Source organism: Panthera pardus, unplaced genomic scaffold, assembly GCF_024362965.1.
Source record: "Panthera pardus isolate Hobbes unplaced genomic scaffold, ASM2436296v1 HiC_scaffold_17, whole genome shotgun sequence".
In the NCBI taxonomy this organism is placed as follows: domain Eukaryota; kingdom Metazoa; phylum Chordata; class Mammalia; order Carnivora; family Felidae; genus Panthera; species Panthera pardus.
This window is the reverse complement of record NW_026526732.1, coordinates 15,878,168-15,892,780: the sequence shown is the minus strand read 5'-3', so window position 1 is coordinate 15,892,780 and position 14,613 is coordinate 15,878,168. Positions and strand designations below refer to the sequence as shown.

The following is a 14,613-nucleotide window of genomic DNA, read 5'->3' as shown; positions in this document are numbered from 1 at the left end:
GAACTGTGAGATCATGACCTGAGCCGAAGTCGGTCGCTCAGCCAACAGAGCCACCCAGGTGCCCCGACAATGATTTGTATTCTTACAGCCTGTGTCACTTTTGTGAAATGGATTGACTGGGGTTTTTTCCTTCAATCAGAAATTCTGCTCTTAAGAAACTCAGTGCCGAAGCAGAACATGCTCGCGTTAGGCCGTGTGTGCAGCTCAGGTCACCTGGGGTGAGTCCCGGCTTCCCCACATCTTGGCTCAGCCCCTTGGGTGCAGTACCTCTCCCCTTCTGCTGGCCATAAAGTGGGGGTGATGATAAGAGTTTCCTTAAGGTGGACGGTTAAATTAGCAAATGTATATAAACGACATTGGTGATATGGGTCCATAATACATGTACTAATATATCGGGAGCCTCGGGTAGCCTGGTGTAGAGCTGTGATAGTCTTGGCTGTGTCTTCGTCAATATTTTTGGTTAATGGTGTGGCCGAGGAGGTTATTTAAATGGTAATCACATTTGGAGATCATGTGAACAGACGGGTGAAAGGTCCATGGGATCAGTTTGGTCCATTGCTCAGAGGATCTGAAAAGATTTGTGAACCCTGGAAAGCCAGGTTATTAGCATGTGATAGCCTCAGAATCTGGATTTTAAGTTTCAAAGCATTTTCACCTTTGCAATGATAAAGTAAAGAAAAAGGAAGCCATGCCTTCATATAATATATATTAGTTATGCCTCAAACAAAGCAAAACAAAACTGTGTCTCTTCCCCAACACCCTTGCAAAGGGCAGAATAACTAAAATTCCAGAGGCAGCATTTGTTAAAGATTTTGTGTAATGTTATTACAGTTTTTTTTTAATGCTTATACAAACATCCGAGGGAGCCCTCCCGTCCCCATCCTTCTCTTTCTCCCTCCCTATAAGTGGGTTATTTTTGTCTTATTTTTTTTTCTATTAAAAAAAATTTTTTTTTTTAAATGTTTATTTGTGTTGGAGAGACAGAGCATGAGCCGGGGAGGGGCAGAGAGAGAGGGAGACACAGAATCCGAAGCAGGCTCCAGGCTCCGAGCTGTCAGCACAGAGCCTGACGCGGGGCTCGAACTCACAAACTGTGAGATCATGACCTGAGCGAAGTCGGACGCTTAACCAACTGAGCCACCTAGGCGCCCCTATTTTTGTCTTATTTTAAACACATAAAGGAATCAAACATGCTCTATGACTTGCTTTTCCCACTTAAACTGGAGACATCTACCTATGTCGGGGTGTCTAGGTTGACCACGTTCCCTTCGATGCTGTTATGTGGGTTGTGTGTTGTGTATCATTGTCCCTATACCTGCGTAAGGAGGGAAAGCCATGTCTGCTAGGATAATGTGGTGGGTGGGTATGCACATTCCGATTGTTTCTGGCTATTTCCAAATGGCTTCCCAAAGACATTGTTTACGGAATGATAGTCTCATCTCTATTTTCTTCTATTTGACAATTTTATTTTTATTTATTTATTTATTTATTTATTTTTTAAAATGTTTATTTATTTTTGAGGGAGACACAGAGCACGAGCGGGGGAGGGGCAGAGAGAGAGGGAGACACAGAATCCGAAGCAGGCTCCAGGCTCTGAGCCGTCAGCACAGAGCCCGACGCGGGGCTCGAACCCACGAACCGTGAGATCGTGACGTGAGCCGAAGCCGGACGCTCAACCGACTGAGCCGCCCAGGCGCCCCATATTTGACAGTTTTAAAGGTTTCCTTCAAAATGCTCTATATTAGAATGGAGAAAAAGACATGGAAGAGTTTTCCTTACAAGTTTTGCCAGGGATTTAAAATCCCCCCAGATCATCTTTTTTTTCCCCAGATCGTTTGTGCGTGTGTTCCTGTCATACTGACTCGCTTCTGGTTGCTCCTGCTCACATCCACCTAACATTCCGTTTCTGGGGCTTTGCCAGAATTGCACTGGTTGGAAACTCATTTACTGCAAGCAGGGCAGGACTGTGGGGGGCAGTGTCACCTGTGATGGTCAGCTGATCATCCAATGAGAACATAGACAACGAGGGTCACTTCTGTGGTGAAAGATCTCCTCTACCCCCAACATCCCGAGAGCTGTCGAGAGCCCATCTGTTTGGTTCATTGTTTAACTCATTCATTAAAGAGCTTAATTCTCCTGGGGCCCCTGGCTGGCTCCATCAGCGGAGTGTGTGATCCTTGACCTCAGGGTTGTGGGTTTCAGCCCCATGTTGGGCGTAGAGACTGCTTAAAAATAAAACCTTAAAAAAGAGAGAAAAGAGCTTGAGACTCCCACTGCTTACTCTGCAAAGGGGCTCAGAGCAAGTCGCGGGCAGTCCTGTGGAGGAGGAGGAGGAGGAACGAAGTCTGGTAGTTTCTTTCTGCAGTGGCCCGGCTGCCATTTTGGAGATTCCGCAGTTGTTCTTACAGGAACGAGAGGAAAATACTGCTGCTGGAGGCACTGAGATGTTTTTTAAAGCTTGTTCAGTCGTAATGTGGGAATGCTTCACGGGAATAAACTCTGGCTGACCCACTCAAAGGATATAAGCTTGAAAACATTTAGGGTTTTGATTTGCTCAAAAGAGGCGTTTACACTTTTTGAAGCACAGATCCAGTGGGAATAGAGGTTTTCTGGTGCTCACGATGTTCAAATGCAGAGAGCATGTCTTTTTTTTTTTTTTTTTTTTAATTTTTTTTAACGTTTTTTTTTACTTATTTTTGAGACAGAGAGAGACAGAGCATGAACAGGGGAGGGGCAGAGAGAGAGGGAGACACAGAATCGGAAGCAGGCTCCAGGCTCTGAGCCATCAGCCCAGAGCCCGACGCGGGGCTCGAACTCACAGACCGCGAGATCGTGACCTGAGCTGAAGTCGGCCGCTTAACCGACTGAGCCACCCAAGCGCCCCGAGAGCATGTCTTTTAAGTCTAGTGTCTATCTCTGTGTTTGTACAAGTGTAGAAGTAAGTACAGAAGGGTTGGAGAAAGCTGAGTGAGGAAGCTTCAGAATGAAAGAATGGAGTAGAAATTTCTGCTTTTTCTTTTCTGGAAACTTGAGTCCCGACACTGCTTTCCTCCCTGAAGCAGATGACCCGTGACGCTACATCTGGCTCCGACATTCACCTCCCGTGTCACTAAGTTGTGCGACTGCCTCCTTCAGTGTAACTGATAAATCAATGCTTGTCTTCTGTGGGCATTTGAATTACAGACAAAAGAGAATGGCTGAGGACAACTCAGATAGGTGCTAATTAACAACGAAATGCATCCACTATGTATGAAATAATCAGGCATAAAAAAGCATGTATTCTCCCTTTTTAAAAAATGCTTATGAATACATATACACATAAAAAAAGGCAGAAAGGACTTAAATGTTAAGGAACAGTGGGTTAGGTTTCTTACAATTTGAGGTGACCTTAATTTATTGGTAACTCTCAGAAGCACCTGAACCTTTAACAATAGTATCAACTATGTAAATGGTTGGGGTTGGGAAAAAAAGGAAAACAAAAACACTTTTTGTCACAGACAAAAGTGAGTTTTTCCTTCTACAAGATTATGTAAACAGCATCTCTAAGCAAAACACAGAATGGTGGAAATATCCGAATATGGCTAGGAATGAGGTCCCATTTTTGTGTGGAGTGTTGGTGTCTCCTGGGCTGTGAATGTTCACTTGGGGGGTATCACCCGTGGGGGTCAAAGCTTGGGTGGTCCACTCGCTTTGAGACTCAAGCTATGCATGTAACAAAATTGGCTCAAAACTCAGTTTCAATAATATCCTTGTCATATATTGTCTGGTACCAACGTTAATCCATCAAGTGCTTTTTGGAAATAGGGACAGGGTCCTGTGGTCACTGGATGTAACTAATCCATAATCATCACACTTTGGGTACAAGGAGGGCTAGCAAGTAATGCCAGATTTTAAGACTCATCTGATATTATTTAATGTACTTCATTATATGTATGTAACATGTACGAGGAGAGGAAAGTTTGTGCCTGTGTCCTGTAGATGTTTTGCATTTAAAAACACTCAGTTTGGCTCTGGGTAAAGATAGCTTGGGTTTGACAATTCGTAAAGAATTATGAGAACTCTTCCAGGAATTATAAAAATTCTGTAGGACTCTAAACGGTAAAACTTCAAACTGTTGGTTCCTAAACAAGGGGCACAGTTGCCCAACGTTTATTGCATTGAAAAATTGAGGCATTAATACTGCTTTCTTGGGGCGCCTGGGTGGCTCAGTCCGTTGAGCGGCCGACTCTTGGTTTTGGCTCAGGTCATGCACAGTCTTGTGGTTTCGTGAGCTCAAGCCCTGCCTGGGGCCCTGTGCTGGCAGCACTGAGCCTGCTTGGGATTCTCTCTCTCTATTCCTCTCTCTTTCTCTCTCTCTGCCCCTCCCCTACTCATGCTGTCTCTGTCTCTCAAAATAAATAAATAAACTGAAGACAACACACTGCTTTCTCACGTTCCCCATTTAGTTTGCTCATCACGGTGCACATCAAGCATTTTTTAAATTGAAGATCCACTGGATTTCTGCGGAGCTCGCAATAATATACGTTCCCTGCTTTCCTCCTGCCTCTCCTTCACGTCGCTAATCAAATCTGACTTGGACGTGTTCACATAACCAGTGATATTTAGTCCAAATACTCTTACACGCTGACCTTTTTGCTAATGGGCATTGTGGAGACCTCCCTCCCCACCCCCCACCCCCACTTTTGTCTTTAGGTTTCATTTCAGACTCCTATCTTTCATAGTTTGGTAAGAGCAGACTTTAAGTGGAAATGCGATCTGAGCATTCTCATAAGTAGACTCAGCGTGGGCATTTTGAAGCCGACTCCTCCATCTGTGGAGTAAGTATTCAAGTGCAGTGATATTATTTCAGGAGGCAGCCCGTGCCGCCGAAGGGCAGCTTTGCTGGGAGCCGGCAACAGCCAGGTGAAATCAATTTAGCTCGGTTCAGGACTTCCCGATTGACGTGTCTTGAACCTGCTGAACCTGCTGTCCCTTCAAGGCTCCGATCAAAGTCAGTGGTTTGCCCAATGTGCTCTGCTAGCCTGTAAGCAGCACGGACTGATGCCAAGGGGAGTGCTGGGCCCGGAGATTTCTTTGGGGTGGGTGGGTCTGGAGCCTGTGGAATACTCTTAGTGCCATTTTTTTTTTTTTAATTTTTTTCTTAATGTTTTTATTTATTTTTGAGACCGGGAGAGAGAGAGCATGAGCAGGGGAGGGGCAGAGAGAGAGGGAGACACAGAATCCGAAGCAGGCTCCAGGCTCTGAGCCGTCAGCACAGAGCCCGACGCGGGGCTCGAACTCACGAGCCGTGAGATCATGACGTGAGCCGAAGTCGGACGCTCAACCGACTGAGCCACCCAGGCACCCCTCTTAGTGCCATTTTATCGTTACGCACCGCAACAGGTCCTTCAGCAATCTGTAGTGCTGTGGAAAAAACCCTGGAAGTTCTTGGTGGGGAGTGCTGGCCTTCGGGCTGTGGTGCTTCCGTCTGTGCTGTGGGATCTGTGGCCCACCAACCCCCACCCTCTGTGATCCCACTGGGTTCCAGTGTTCCCTGCTGTGAAATGGAAATAACACCACCTGCCTACATTGGTTTTCATATACTGGGAAATGTGTGCAGATTGTAAAGCATTGTTGACATCCTGAGGTTCCTAAATGGTTATTGAGCTATTTTTGTAATAGCCTTAACACTTTTTACCTATATTCTCAGGTTTAAAAAAAAAAAAAAAAAAAAATAATAATAACATAGGGGCGACTGGGTAGCTCAGTCAGTTGAGCATCCGACTTCGGCTCAGGTCATGATCTCCCGGTCCATGACTTCGAGCCCCGTGTCGGGCTCTGTGCTGACAGATCAGTCTGGAGCCTGCTTCGGATTCTTCGTCTCCCTCTCTCCCTCTCTCTCTGCTCATGCTCTGTTCATGCTCTGTCTGTCTCTGTCTCAGAAATAAATAAACATTAAAACAAAATAACGGTATATCATATGTCTACTATTTTTGCAACTGAAAACATCAATTGCATAGGGTATTCTCCGGGTTAGAGGACCGATGTCCATTTTAGTAACATTTTCAAGAAAAAACTGACTTGGAAAAGCATGTGTGACGCATCTCTTCTTTGTTCTCTTGTCTCTGAGTACACTGGTCTTCAAACCATGGGGTTCCTAATTTGCCTCCCTTCTCTGCCTCCCCTGCACCTTTCTTTTCTCATACGCCCATCACGTGGGAACTTCAGTCTCAGCTTTATCCGTACTCCCTTTTCTCCCAACACCCCATAGGTTGGGGCTCCTCTGTTTATTGTGACTTGTCTTTCTCCACCATGACCGTTTCCATAATTGTTTATTTACATGTCTGCCCTTTCTCCTGAGAAGGTCATATTGTCACTTAGGTATATTCTGGTCAAATGTATAACCTGCATCTAAACACAAGGAAAAACGTTGCTTTAAGGAAAACAACATTTTTTTTCTTGAAGTCTGCTTTTGATAGAAGTTTGTAAGCTCAAGGGGGCTGGGACCACACCTGACTTACTTGTTGTATATTCAATAGGACTGGGATGTATGTCAGGGATGGCATTTAGGTGAGTGAATGGATGGAGTGGTGCACACATTTACCCTGATGCAAAGCCGTATCTGCGCCCGGGACCTTTTGTAAGGTAGCGGGATCATGCAGCGTATTAAAAGACTTAAATCTTCATCGTCACTGAAGTTTACATGGTTTTGTTTTCCGTGTAGCTCCTCCAGAAGAATGGTCAGCTGTCTCCTGCCAATGGCTTAGCTGAGGAAGAAGATTTCAGCCCCCAGGAGGGAGCCCTGAATGGCCAGGAAGAAGAAGTCCCTGTCACAGATGGTAAGCTGCCTCTTCGGGCTCTGGGCGGAAGCAGGGACTGGAGGGTGGACGACACCTGCAGCGAATCCGCGGAAAACAAGGAAAACAGGCCTGGGAAGAATATAGAACATCCCGCCTGGGGTTGCCTGATTTCGACAACAAAAGCGATCAATGGGTTCCAAAGGGAAATATTTCTCTATACTTAGGTGTAGGAGTGAAGTCACGTTTCATGTTTCTTAGATATTTTTATCTGGAACTTTTTTTTTTGCCTTCTCTCAACTACTCGTCTGGTGTTCACTGGCGTTCCTGTGAATTCTTGTTGGAAACCCCAGGGTCGTGGTTGCTTTAAGAGTCAGTCTCTCTCACTCTGGAGAGTAGCTTCCTCTCGCACAGATTTTTCTAGTTGTGTATGTTTCAGGATGCACGCTTGTCTTTGCTCAGGCTACGATACATTGCGTGTTTTCTAGCTCTTGAGACTACCAGGTCCCACGGGGGTGGTTACTAGAAAGCGAATCTTTCACCACATTGTCACCTAGTTCGAGTCAGCCCCCGTGAGGTAGCAAGGACCATGGTTTAGGGTCATTAGGGTCAGAATCAAGTACCTTGACCGAGCACCCTTCTCTGTGGAAGGGCCACAGGTTGAAGAAGAAACTTCCTCTGTCTTCTCCTTCCATTCAATCGTAAACAAAGGGATAATTTCACAACCACTCTAGAAGATATATGAAATGATGATTTGGCATGCAGTGAATTGTGTCTTCTATGCAACATAAATAAGACAAATGTAGGGGAAAGCCCCGTGAGAGGAGACTGGCTATGGCCTTGGTTAAATGAGACTCTCCTAACATGTGGAACCTGTTTCTCTTCTTGCTCAATACCCCCATGTAGCTACTTCAAGCAGCGAGCTGCTTTTGAAGTTGGTGGGAATACTGATCTTTATATAACACCACAGGCACAATATAACATTAGAAATATATACAGTCTCACAGAAGGGAGGATTTGCATGACCCGGTGTGAAAGTTTCAAATCATCTCTACCAAAATAATTGGAATGGCCCCAACTCAAATTCCAAAGGCCCGGGCTTTGTCCTTCCCATGGCAACTTTTGAATCGAGTCAAGCCACAGCAGGTTGGGAGCCTTCTATGGCCAAGCCAACTGTGCTCGGTGCTTCAGGGAAGATGAACAAACTGAGAAACGACCCACCACTGGTGGCGGGGTTGGGGGGACGACAAGAAGCGGGTCTATAGAAGGATCAAAGGAAGGTTAAGACAAAGCAGCGTGGTGGTTATCATGTGAGTTTTGCAAGGAGTGAGAGCTGCCCTCAGTTCTGGTGGTGCAATCATTTGAGATCCAAGGGTGGATAAGATCTGGGGACGGAGGCAGGGTAGGGGTTAGGTTTGTTGACAAGGGATGAGAGCCAAAGTGAGTAGAATAATAACAGCCAACACTTCGCAAGCTTTTCCTCTGGGTCCTGGATCTGTGCCTTTTGTGCAGTGTGGTCTTTAATGAGGCGGGTACTATTGTTCTCAAGGTTCAAACCCAGATCAGCAGATTCTCAAGCGTGAACTCTTAACTGCTGTGCCTTCACTGTGCTGAGCATGTCCAAAGCCTTGTCTGTTAGGACAGTGTCTTCTGAGCAAAGCATAGAATGAAAACCCAGCAAGGAAAGTGTACTAGATAACCGGGCTGTGAAAGCAGAGTGCACTTGAGGAATATTTAGTAGCAATGTGGGATCACTGAAATACACCACCAAGGGAGAGCCTGGGTCAGGCAGGCTTCCTATCTGACGCTGGCCGATGGATGTGATCAGCAGAAGACAGAGAAGGATCAAGGACATGCCTTAGCAGAAGATCATTCCATTGTCTCCCTGAGCTGACCTAGGCTTCTGATCATGGCCTTGGGGCTCTAGCAAATATCCAATACCTCCCTGCAAGAAAAGCGGCAATTAATATACCTTGCCCTTCAAAAGGCCTGAAAAGGCCTTGTCACCTACGAAAAGACAGGCAGGGGGCCTAGGGCTGCAAAGGCCACCACCTGAGGCCCTGCTTTTACGATGAACTGTCATTCATTGACTTATTAGGGTCTCCAAAGGAGCTTGGTACCTTGGTTTTTTTTCTTCTCCCTTTTACTTGCCTGGCACTGTAAATACGGACAGTCTTTAGGGCAAATTATTAAAAAATATTTTTTCATGCTTTTCTTTTGGGCAGTGATAGCCTAAGGCTATATTTGATGGTTATTTCCAGAAAATCTCTTCCCCAGCGATGCTTACGATAATGTAAACAAAGGCATGATTTGGTGTGTAACACTTATTTGTAGGATTTGAGGGACCTGGGTTTCCACTCCTGTCCACAACAGTAAGAATAGATCTGACCCGTCTTGTTCCCTTGGAGAATTGACCAACAGTGTTGGTTCTGCCATAAATGGATCAATTAACGGGAGAAAACTGTGAACAAGGGCCATTCCTGCTAGAGGTTTCTTAATGTTTGTTTATTTTTGAGACAGGGAGACAGAGAGACAGAGTGTGAGTGGGGGAGGGACAGAGAGAGACACAGAATCAGAAGCAGGCTCCAGGCTCTGACCTGTCCACACAGAGCTCACCGTGGGGCTCGAACTCAGAAACCGGGAGATCATGACCTGAGCCGAAGTTGGGTGCTTAACAGACTGAGCCACCCAGGTGCCCCCTGCTAGAGGGTTTTTAACTTAAAGTGGCCAAGGGGCATCTGGGTGGTTCAGCCTGTCATGCATCTGATTTCGGCTTACATCATGATGTCGAGGTTCTGGGTTCAAGCCCCGCATTGGGTTCTGTGCTGACAGCTCAGAGCCTGGAGCCTGCTTTAGATTCTGTGTCTCCCCTCTCTCTCTCTCTCTCTGCCCCTTCCCTGCTTGCTCTCTCTCTCTTTCTTTCTCTCTCAGAAATAAAAAAAAAAAAATTAAAGTGGCTGACTATATTTAGACAGAGCCAGAATATTTTCTGACCTTAACTTGCTTGTTTTCTTGCTGAAACCAGGAATAGTGGTAATTCAGAACCAATCTTCTTCCTCGAATGAAAACGGAATCCTGTTTCCTTGTAAACTTTCCATAAATGACACAAAAAAGGAACTTCTTCCTAAATGCTAATCTGTGCAGCAGGGTTAAATATGTATATAGGTATTTCGTAGAGGACTTGAAGATTATGTAATTTCACGGGCCATCTTTTAGAAAGCAGACAATCTGAGTTGAAAACAAATAATTATTAAAATAAAAAAAAAAAAACAATTCACAACAAACTACTTTAGCCTTGGAGATTTACCCCTTCTGAATTCTTTTTGGATGGTTTACCATTTATCAAAACTGCTTCTGTAGAACCGCAACCTTTTCCCAATTAGAAAATTCTGTTGGGGTGCCTGGGTGGCCCAGTCGGTTAAGCATCTGACTCTTGATTTCGGCTCAGGTCGTGTTCTTGTGGTCATGAGATCGAGCCCTGCATCAGGCTGTGTGCTGACAGCACGGGGTATGTTTGGGATTCTCTCTTCCTCTCTGTTTGCCCCTCCCTGGTTCACATGCTCGCTCGCTCTCTCTCTCTCTCTCTCTCTCTCTCTCAAAATAAACTTAAAAAAAAAAAAGAAAAAAAAATTTTATCATGTCATGCTATCCCCAGCATTCACAGTGGTTGCACGAGTGCCATTAGTTCTATGGAAAATCTGCTTCTGTTGAAAAGATTTTTAAAGAGCCCTCTCGGGACGCCTGGGTGGCTCAGTCGGTTAAGCGTCTGACTTCGGCTCAGGTCATGATCTCGTGGTCAGTGAGTTCAAGCCCCGCGTTGGGCTCTGTGCTGACAGCTCAGAGCCTGGAGCCTGTTTCAGATTCTGTGTCTCCCTGTCTCCGACCCTCCCCCGTTCATGCTCTGTCTCTCTCTGTCTCAAAAATAAATAAACGTTAAAAAAAAAATTAAAATAAAATAAAGAGCCCTCTCTGTCCCAAACTGTCATTTTTTTATAGTCTGTGGCTTATGGATTTTCTATGAATTAAATGCCTCAGCAAGAATGATTTTTAAAACATTACAAATTGGTCCAGGTCCAATTTTAGATGTAAAACTTTTGCAAATTAAAACTTTCCGACTCAAAAAAAAAAAAAAAAAAATGTAGCCTTGGTATCTGTTGCACAGATTATTTTTTTTTTCCAGATGGGAAAATTCAATATTACAAAATCAAAAAACTTAAGACCTTCCTTATTTAGATGATATATTTTTATGAAATAAAGTACCTACTCCACTCATTGCCGTGTGCATATTATCGATTGATTGTTTCAGATCTTCATGCATTTGGACTTATCATTTATAAGGCAGTCATTTCTGTTTCCTCTTTGAGATTTGCCTTTCTGCAAAGCAGACACAGCAAACATTATAAAGCACGTGAATGCCATGATTTTTCCGTCTCCACAGGTCACATTTGTTTTTGTGAATAAACAAATCTTTTTTTGCTTTTAAATTTTTGTTCACGTGTGCGTTTATACTGGTCGCGTGCCCTGAATGAGGATGTTTACACCAGCGGCAATGGAGCGGTAGTCGGGGCTCTGCTCCTGACATTTGCCACTCTGGAGCCAGCAGCATTCCGAGCAGCAGCCAGCTTTGTTAAGCTGATCAGAACGGTAAGGAGGGTCATTGCTGTGATCCAGAGGCAATCCTGGGAAACGCCAAGAAAAATGTTAAAACAGGAAAACCCCAAATGTCACTTAAAACAGAAGTCTTTTAGAGAAGGTGTTTCTTACATTCTGCAGGATTCCACTTTGCTACAGCATCTGGATATCGTCTCCCCGATACCATAACAAAAATGGGGTATCCATCGCTCAAGTTATCTAGAAGCTTAATTTGCAACCTTACGGACGATTTCGTTTTCCTAATGGTGCTTAATGTCACTGTCTTAGCTTTTATTAAGTTTGCTGTTTGAAACCTGCCAGATTCTGGTGTTTAGTGCCTTTGGGATTCGGAAAAGCCAAAATGTTACTGACTGCCAAGTGATCACAACCTTCCCCGAGGACCTTGTTACCTTACAGAAAGTCCATTCTGGAATTACCGGTAGTTCTTTGCTCTTTGATCACTTAAGAACTTTATCTGGACAGTGAGTACCTAAGATCCTTTCCAAGTCTCTGTTAGAGGATGACCCCCCCCCCTCCTACCCCCACCATTCTTAACTGTGAAGAAACAGGATTCCATCCCTTTTCTATTTCAATTTATGACATAATTGGGACCTTGTTAGTATTCTCACGAAGTCATGCCTGTTGCCCAAATTACTACCCTCCATTCCTCTTTATTTTTTCCCACATTGGCTTGTCAACATGTCACGTTGACTATGCCTGTCTCTTGCCTCCACTTCTGCTAAAATACAGGAACCACGGGCAGAGATTTCTTGGGGGGGGGGGGAGGTCTAGTCCATATGGTTCAGTGCTGAATCCCCCAAGTCTGAACTGTCTGGGAGCACCTGGGTGGCTCAGATCGTTGAGCATCCGACTTCGGCTCAGGTCATGATCTCACGGTCCCACATCTGCTGCCAGCCTGTCAGTGCAGAGCCCGCTTCAGATCCTCTGTCCCCTCCCCCCGCCCCCCCCCCCCCCCCCCGCCCTTCCCCAGCTTGCGCTCTTCCAAAAATAAATAAATACTTAAACAGTGTCTGATACATAGTAAGTGCTCAACAAATACTTGAACACATGAAGGCATGTTTAAGTTGACATTAACTAATGAGTTAACATTTACTCGAGAGAGAGGAGGATCTATTAGTTTTTTTACCTTTGTGCAACTTAATGGATTTACCCCAGACCTCCTTTCCTTTGGTGCATCGGCACTAACAGAGCTGGATCCTTCCCAGCACACCATGCCGTGTTCTTACAGGTGCTTACTCTAGATTATCCAGGGGTTGATCGTGATGAAATGAGGACTCAGGAATGCTATCCCTCGTGAGTGCTCAGTAGACAAAGAGGAGCATCCCTCCCACCCCTGCTTTGGTTCGAATACAGTGTTATTGCCTGACATTTTCTCAAGCTGTATCCTGTTTTGTAATGTTTTGAAAACTAGAGGGAACACTCATAAAATAAGACTTGAACGTCAGCAAGAGAGTACTGTAGTTTGCAGTTTCTGGGAACCGGTTTTTATTCATGTTTTTTACAGGGATGTTTTTAGAGTTCCTCTCTGAAATTATGCCATTGACAGATAACTACTGCTTTCATCTTTAAAGAAACACAGGGTTTTTTTTGCTTTATGTTTATTTATTTATTTTGAGAGAGAGACGTGTGAGAGAGCTCACGTGTGCACGCGTGAGCTAGGGAGGGGAAGAGAGAGGGGGCAAGACGGAGAATCCCAAGCAGTCTCCAAGGTGCTGGCGGAGAGCCCAATGTGGGGCTTGATCTCACAAACCATGAGATCATGACCTGAGCCTAAATCAAGGGTCGGAAGCTTAAGTGACTGAGCCCCCAGGCGCCCCAGGTTTGTTGTTTTTTTTTTTTTTTCCTAGTAATTAACAGCTAACCCTTATAGGGAAGAATTTCTTCCTATATTCAAGTCTGACAGTGCAATGAACCTTTATTATTCCTTCTAACGTGAAAAATGGTGGTCAGGGTATGGAGTATGAGGAAAGGAGTAGGAAAGGACTTCTGGTCCTTTTTATGCTCGGTTTATTCTAGGCAACAGAAACATGGGGACACTGTTTTTTAGTCACTGTTTTTTTGTGTGTGTCACCTTGAGTTGAATGTATCCCCTTATCTCACTGATCATCAGTTTTCCTATGTAAAATCATCATCCTCAGCCAACTCTGAAATTCTAGGACTGAGTAACATCAGAATTAACCAGTAATATAAACACTGAAAACCAAATGATGGGTTAGCCGCTGAAGACATCCAAGTGACCTTGGGCAGGTGGGAATCTACCTGGTAATTCCATTATGCCCTTTTGTGAAAACACTTTCTTTTTCCTCTAATCTTCTTTTAAAATTTTTTATAATGTTTGTTTACTTTTGAGACAGAGTGAGAGAGAGTGGGTGCATGTGCGCGCGTAAGCAGGGGAGGGGCAGAGGGAAAGGGAGACACAGAATCCAAAGCAGGCACCAGGCTCTGAGCTGTCAGCACAGAGCCTGACGCGGGGCTCAGACCCAAGGACCCAGAGCTCATGACCAGAGCCGAAGTCCGGCGCTTAACTGACTCAGCCACCCTGGCGCCCCCTTTTTGTCCAAACTTAAAAGGCATCTTCTAGATTTGGGGCACATGGCTGGGTCAGTCGGTGGAGTATATCACTCTTGATCTCGGGGTTTTAGGTTTGAGCCCCACATCGCCTGTAGGGATTACTTAAAAGTAAAAAAAAGTCTACTTCTATATTTGAAATTTTAATTTAATGAACAAGTTCAAGAGGGGAAAATCAAGATGTCTCAACAGATAATCATTTAGGTACAAAACAAAGATACGTAGCTTCACAAATGTGGCCACACTGGTGATGTCTTTCCCCCTGTATGGAAGATTGAAATTATATAATAGGATTGGTTATGGCCCCACTGGGTGACAGTGATAAATTCCATATCTACTTGTCCTGAAGACGGGCATTCAACCTTAAGTTGCAGTAACCTTAAGACTTACCTATAAATAGCTGTAGGTTTGAGGCTGGTTGAGTCCACTAAGCAGGGTCAACGTTGTGGTTCACTTGAGGAAACACACAGGGGAGACGGTCTATAGGCTGGTCTGCGTTAGTTGCCAAGATTCAGATCCTTTCCCTTGGAGGGGACTGAAGTGGCCGAAGGTTAATGGTTCTTTAATTGTGACTAAGCCCATTTGGAAACAATACATTATTTTAGCCATTTCATTT

General features: G+C 44.7%; 1 protein-coding gene across 1 annotated transcript in view; it reads left to right on the top strand.

The window, feature by feature from the left end:
• AKAP12 (A-kinase anchoring protein 12) overlaps positions 1–14,613 on the top strand; it is a 100,476-nt gene that overhangs the window by 48,915 nt on the left and 36,948 nt on the right. Inside the window, exon 2 of the mRNA XM_053904381.1 lies at positions 6,704–6,818. Within this exon, the coding sequence (XP_053760356.1) occupies positions 6,704–6,818 (115 nt within the window). The remainder of the gene's footprint in view (positions 1–6,703; positions 6,819–14,613) is intronic.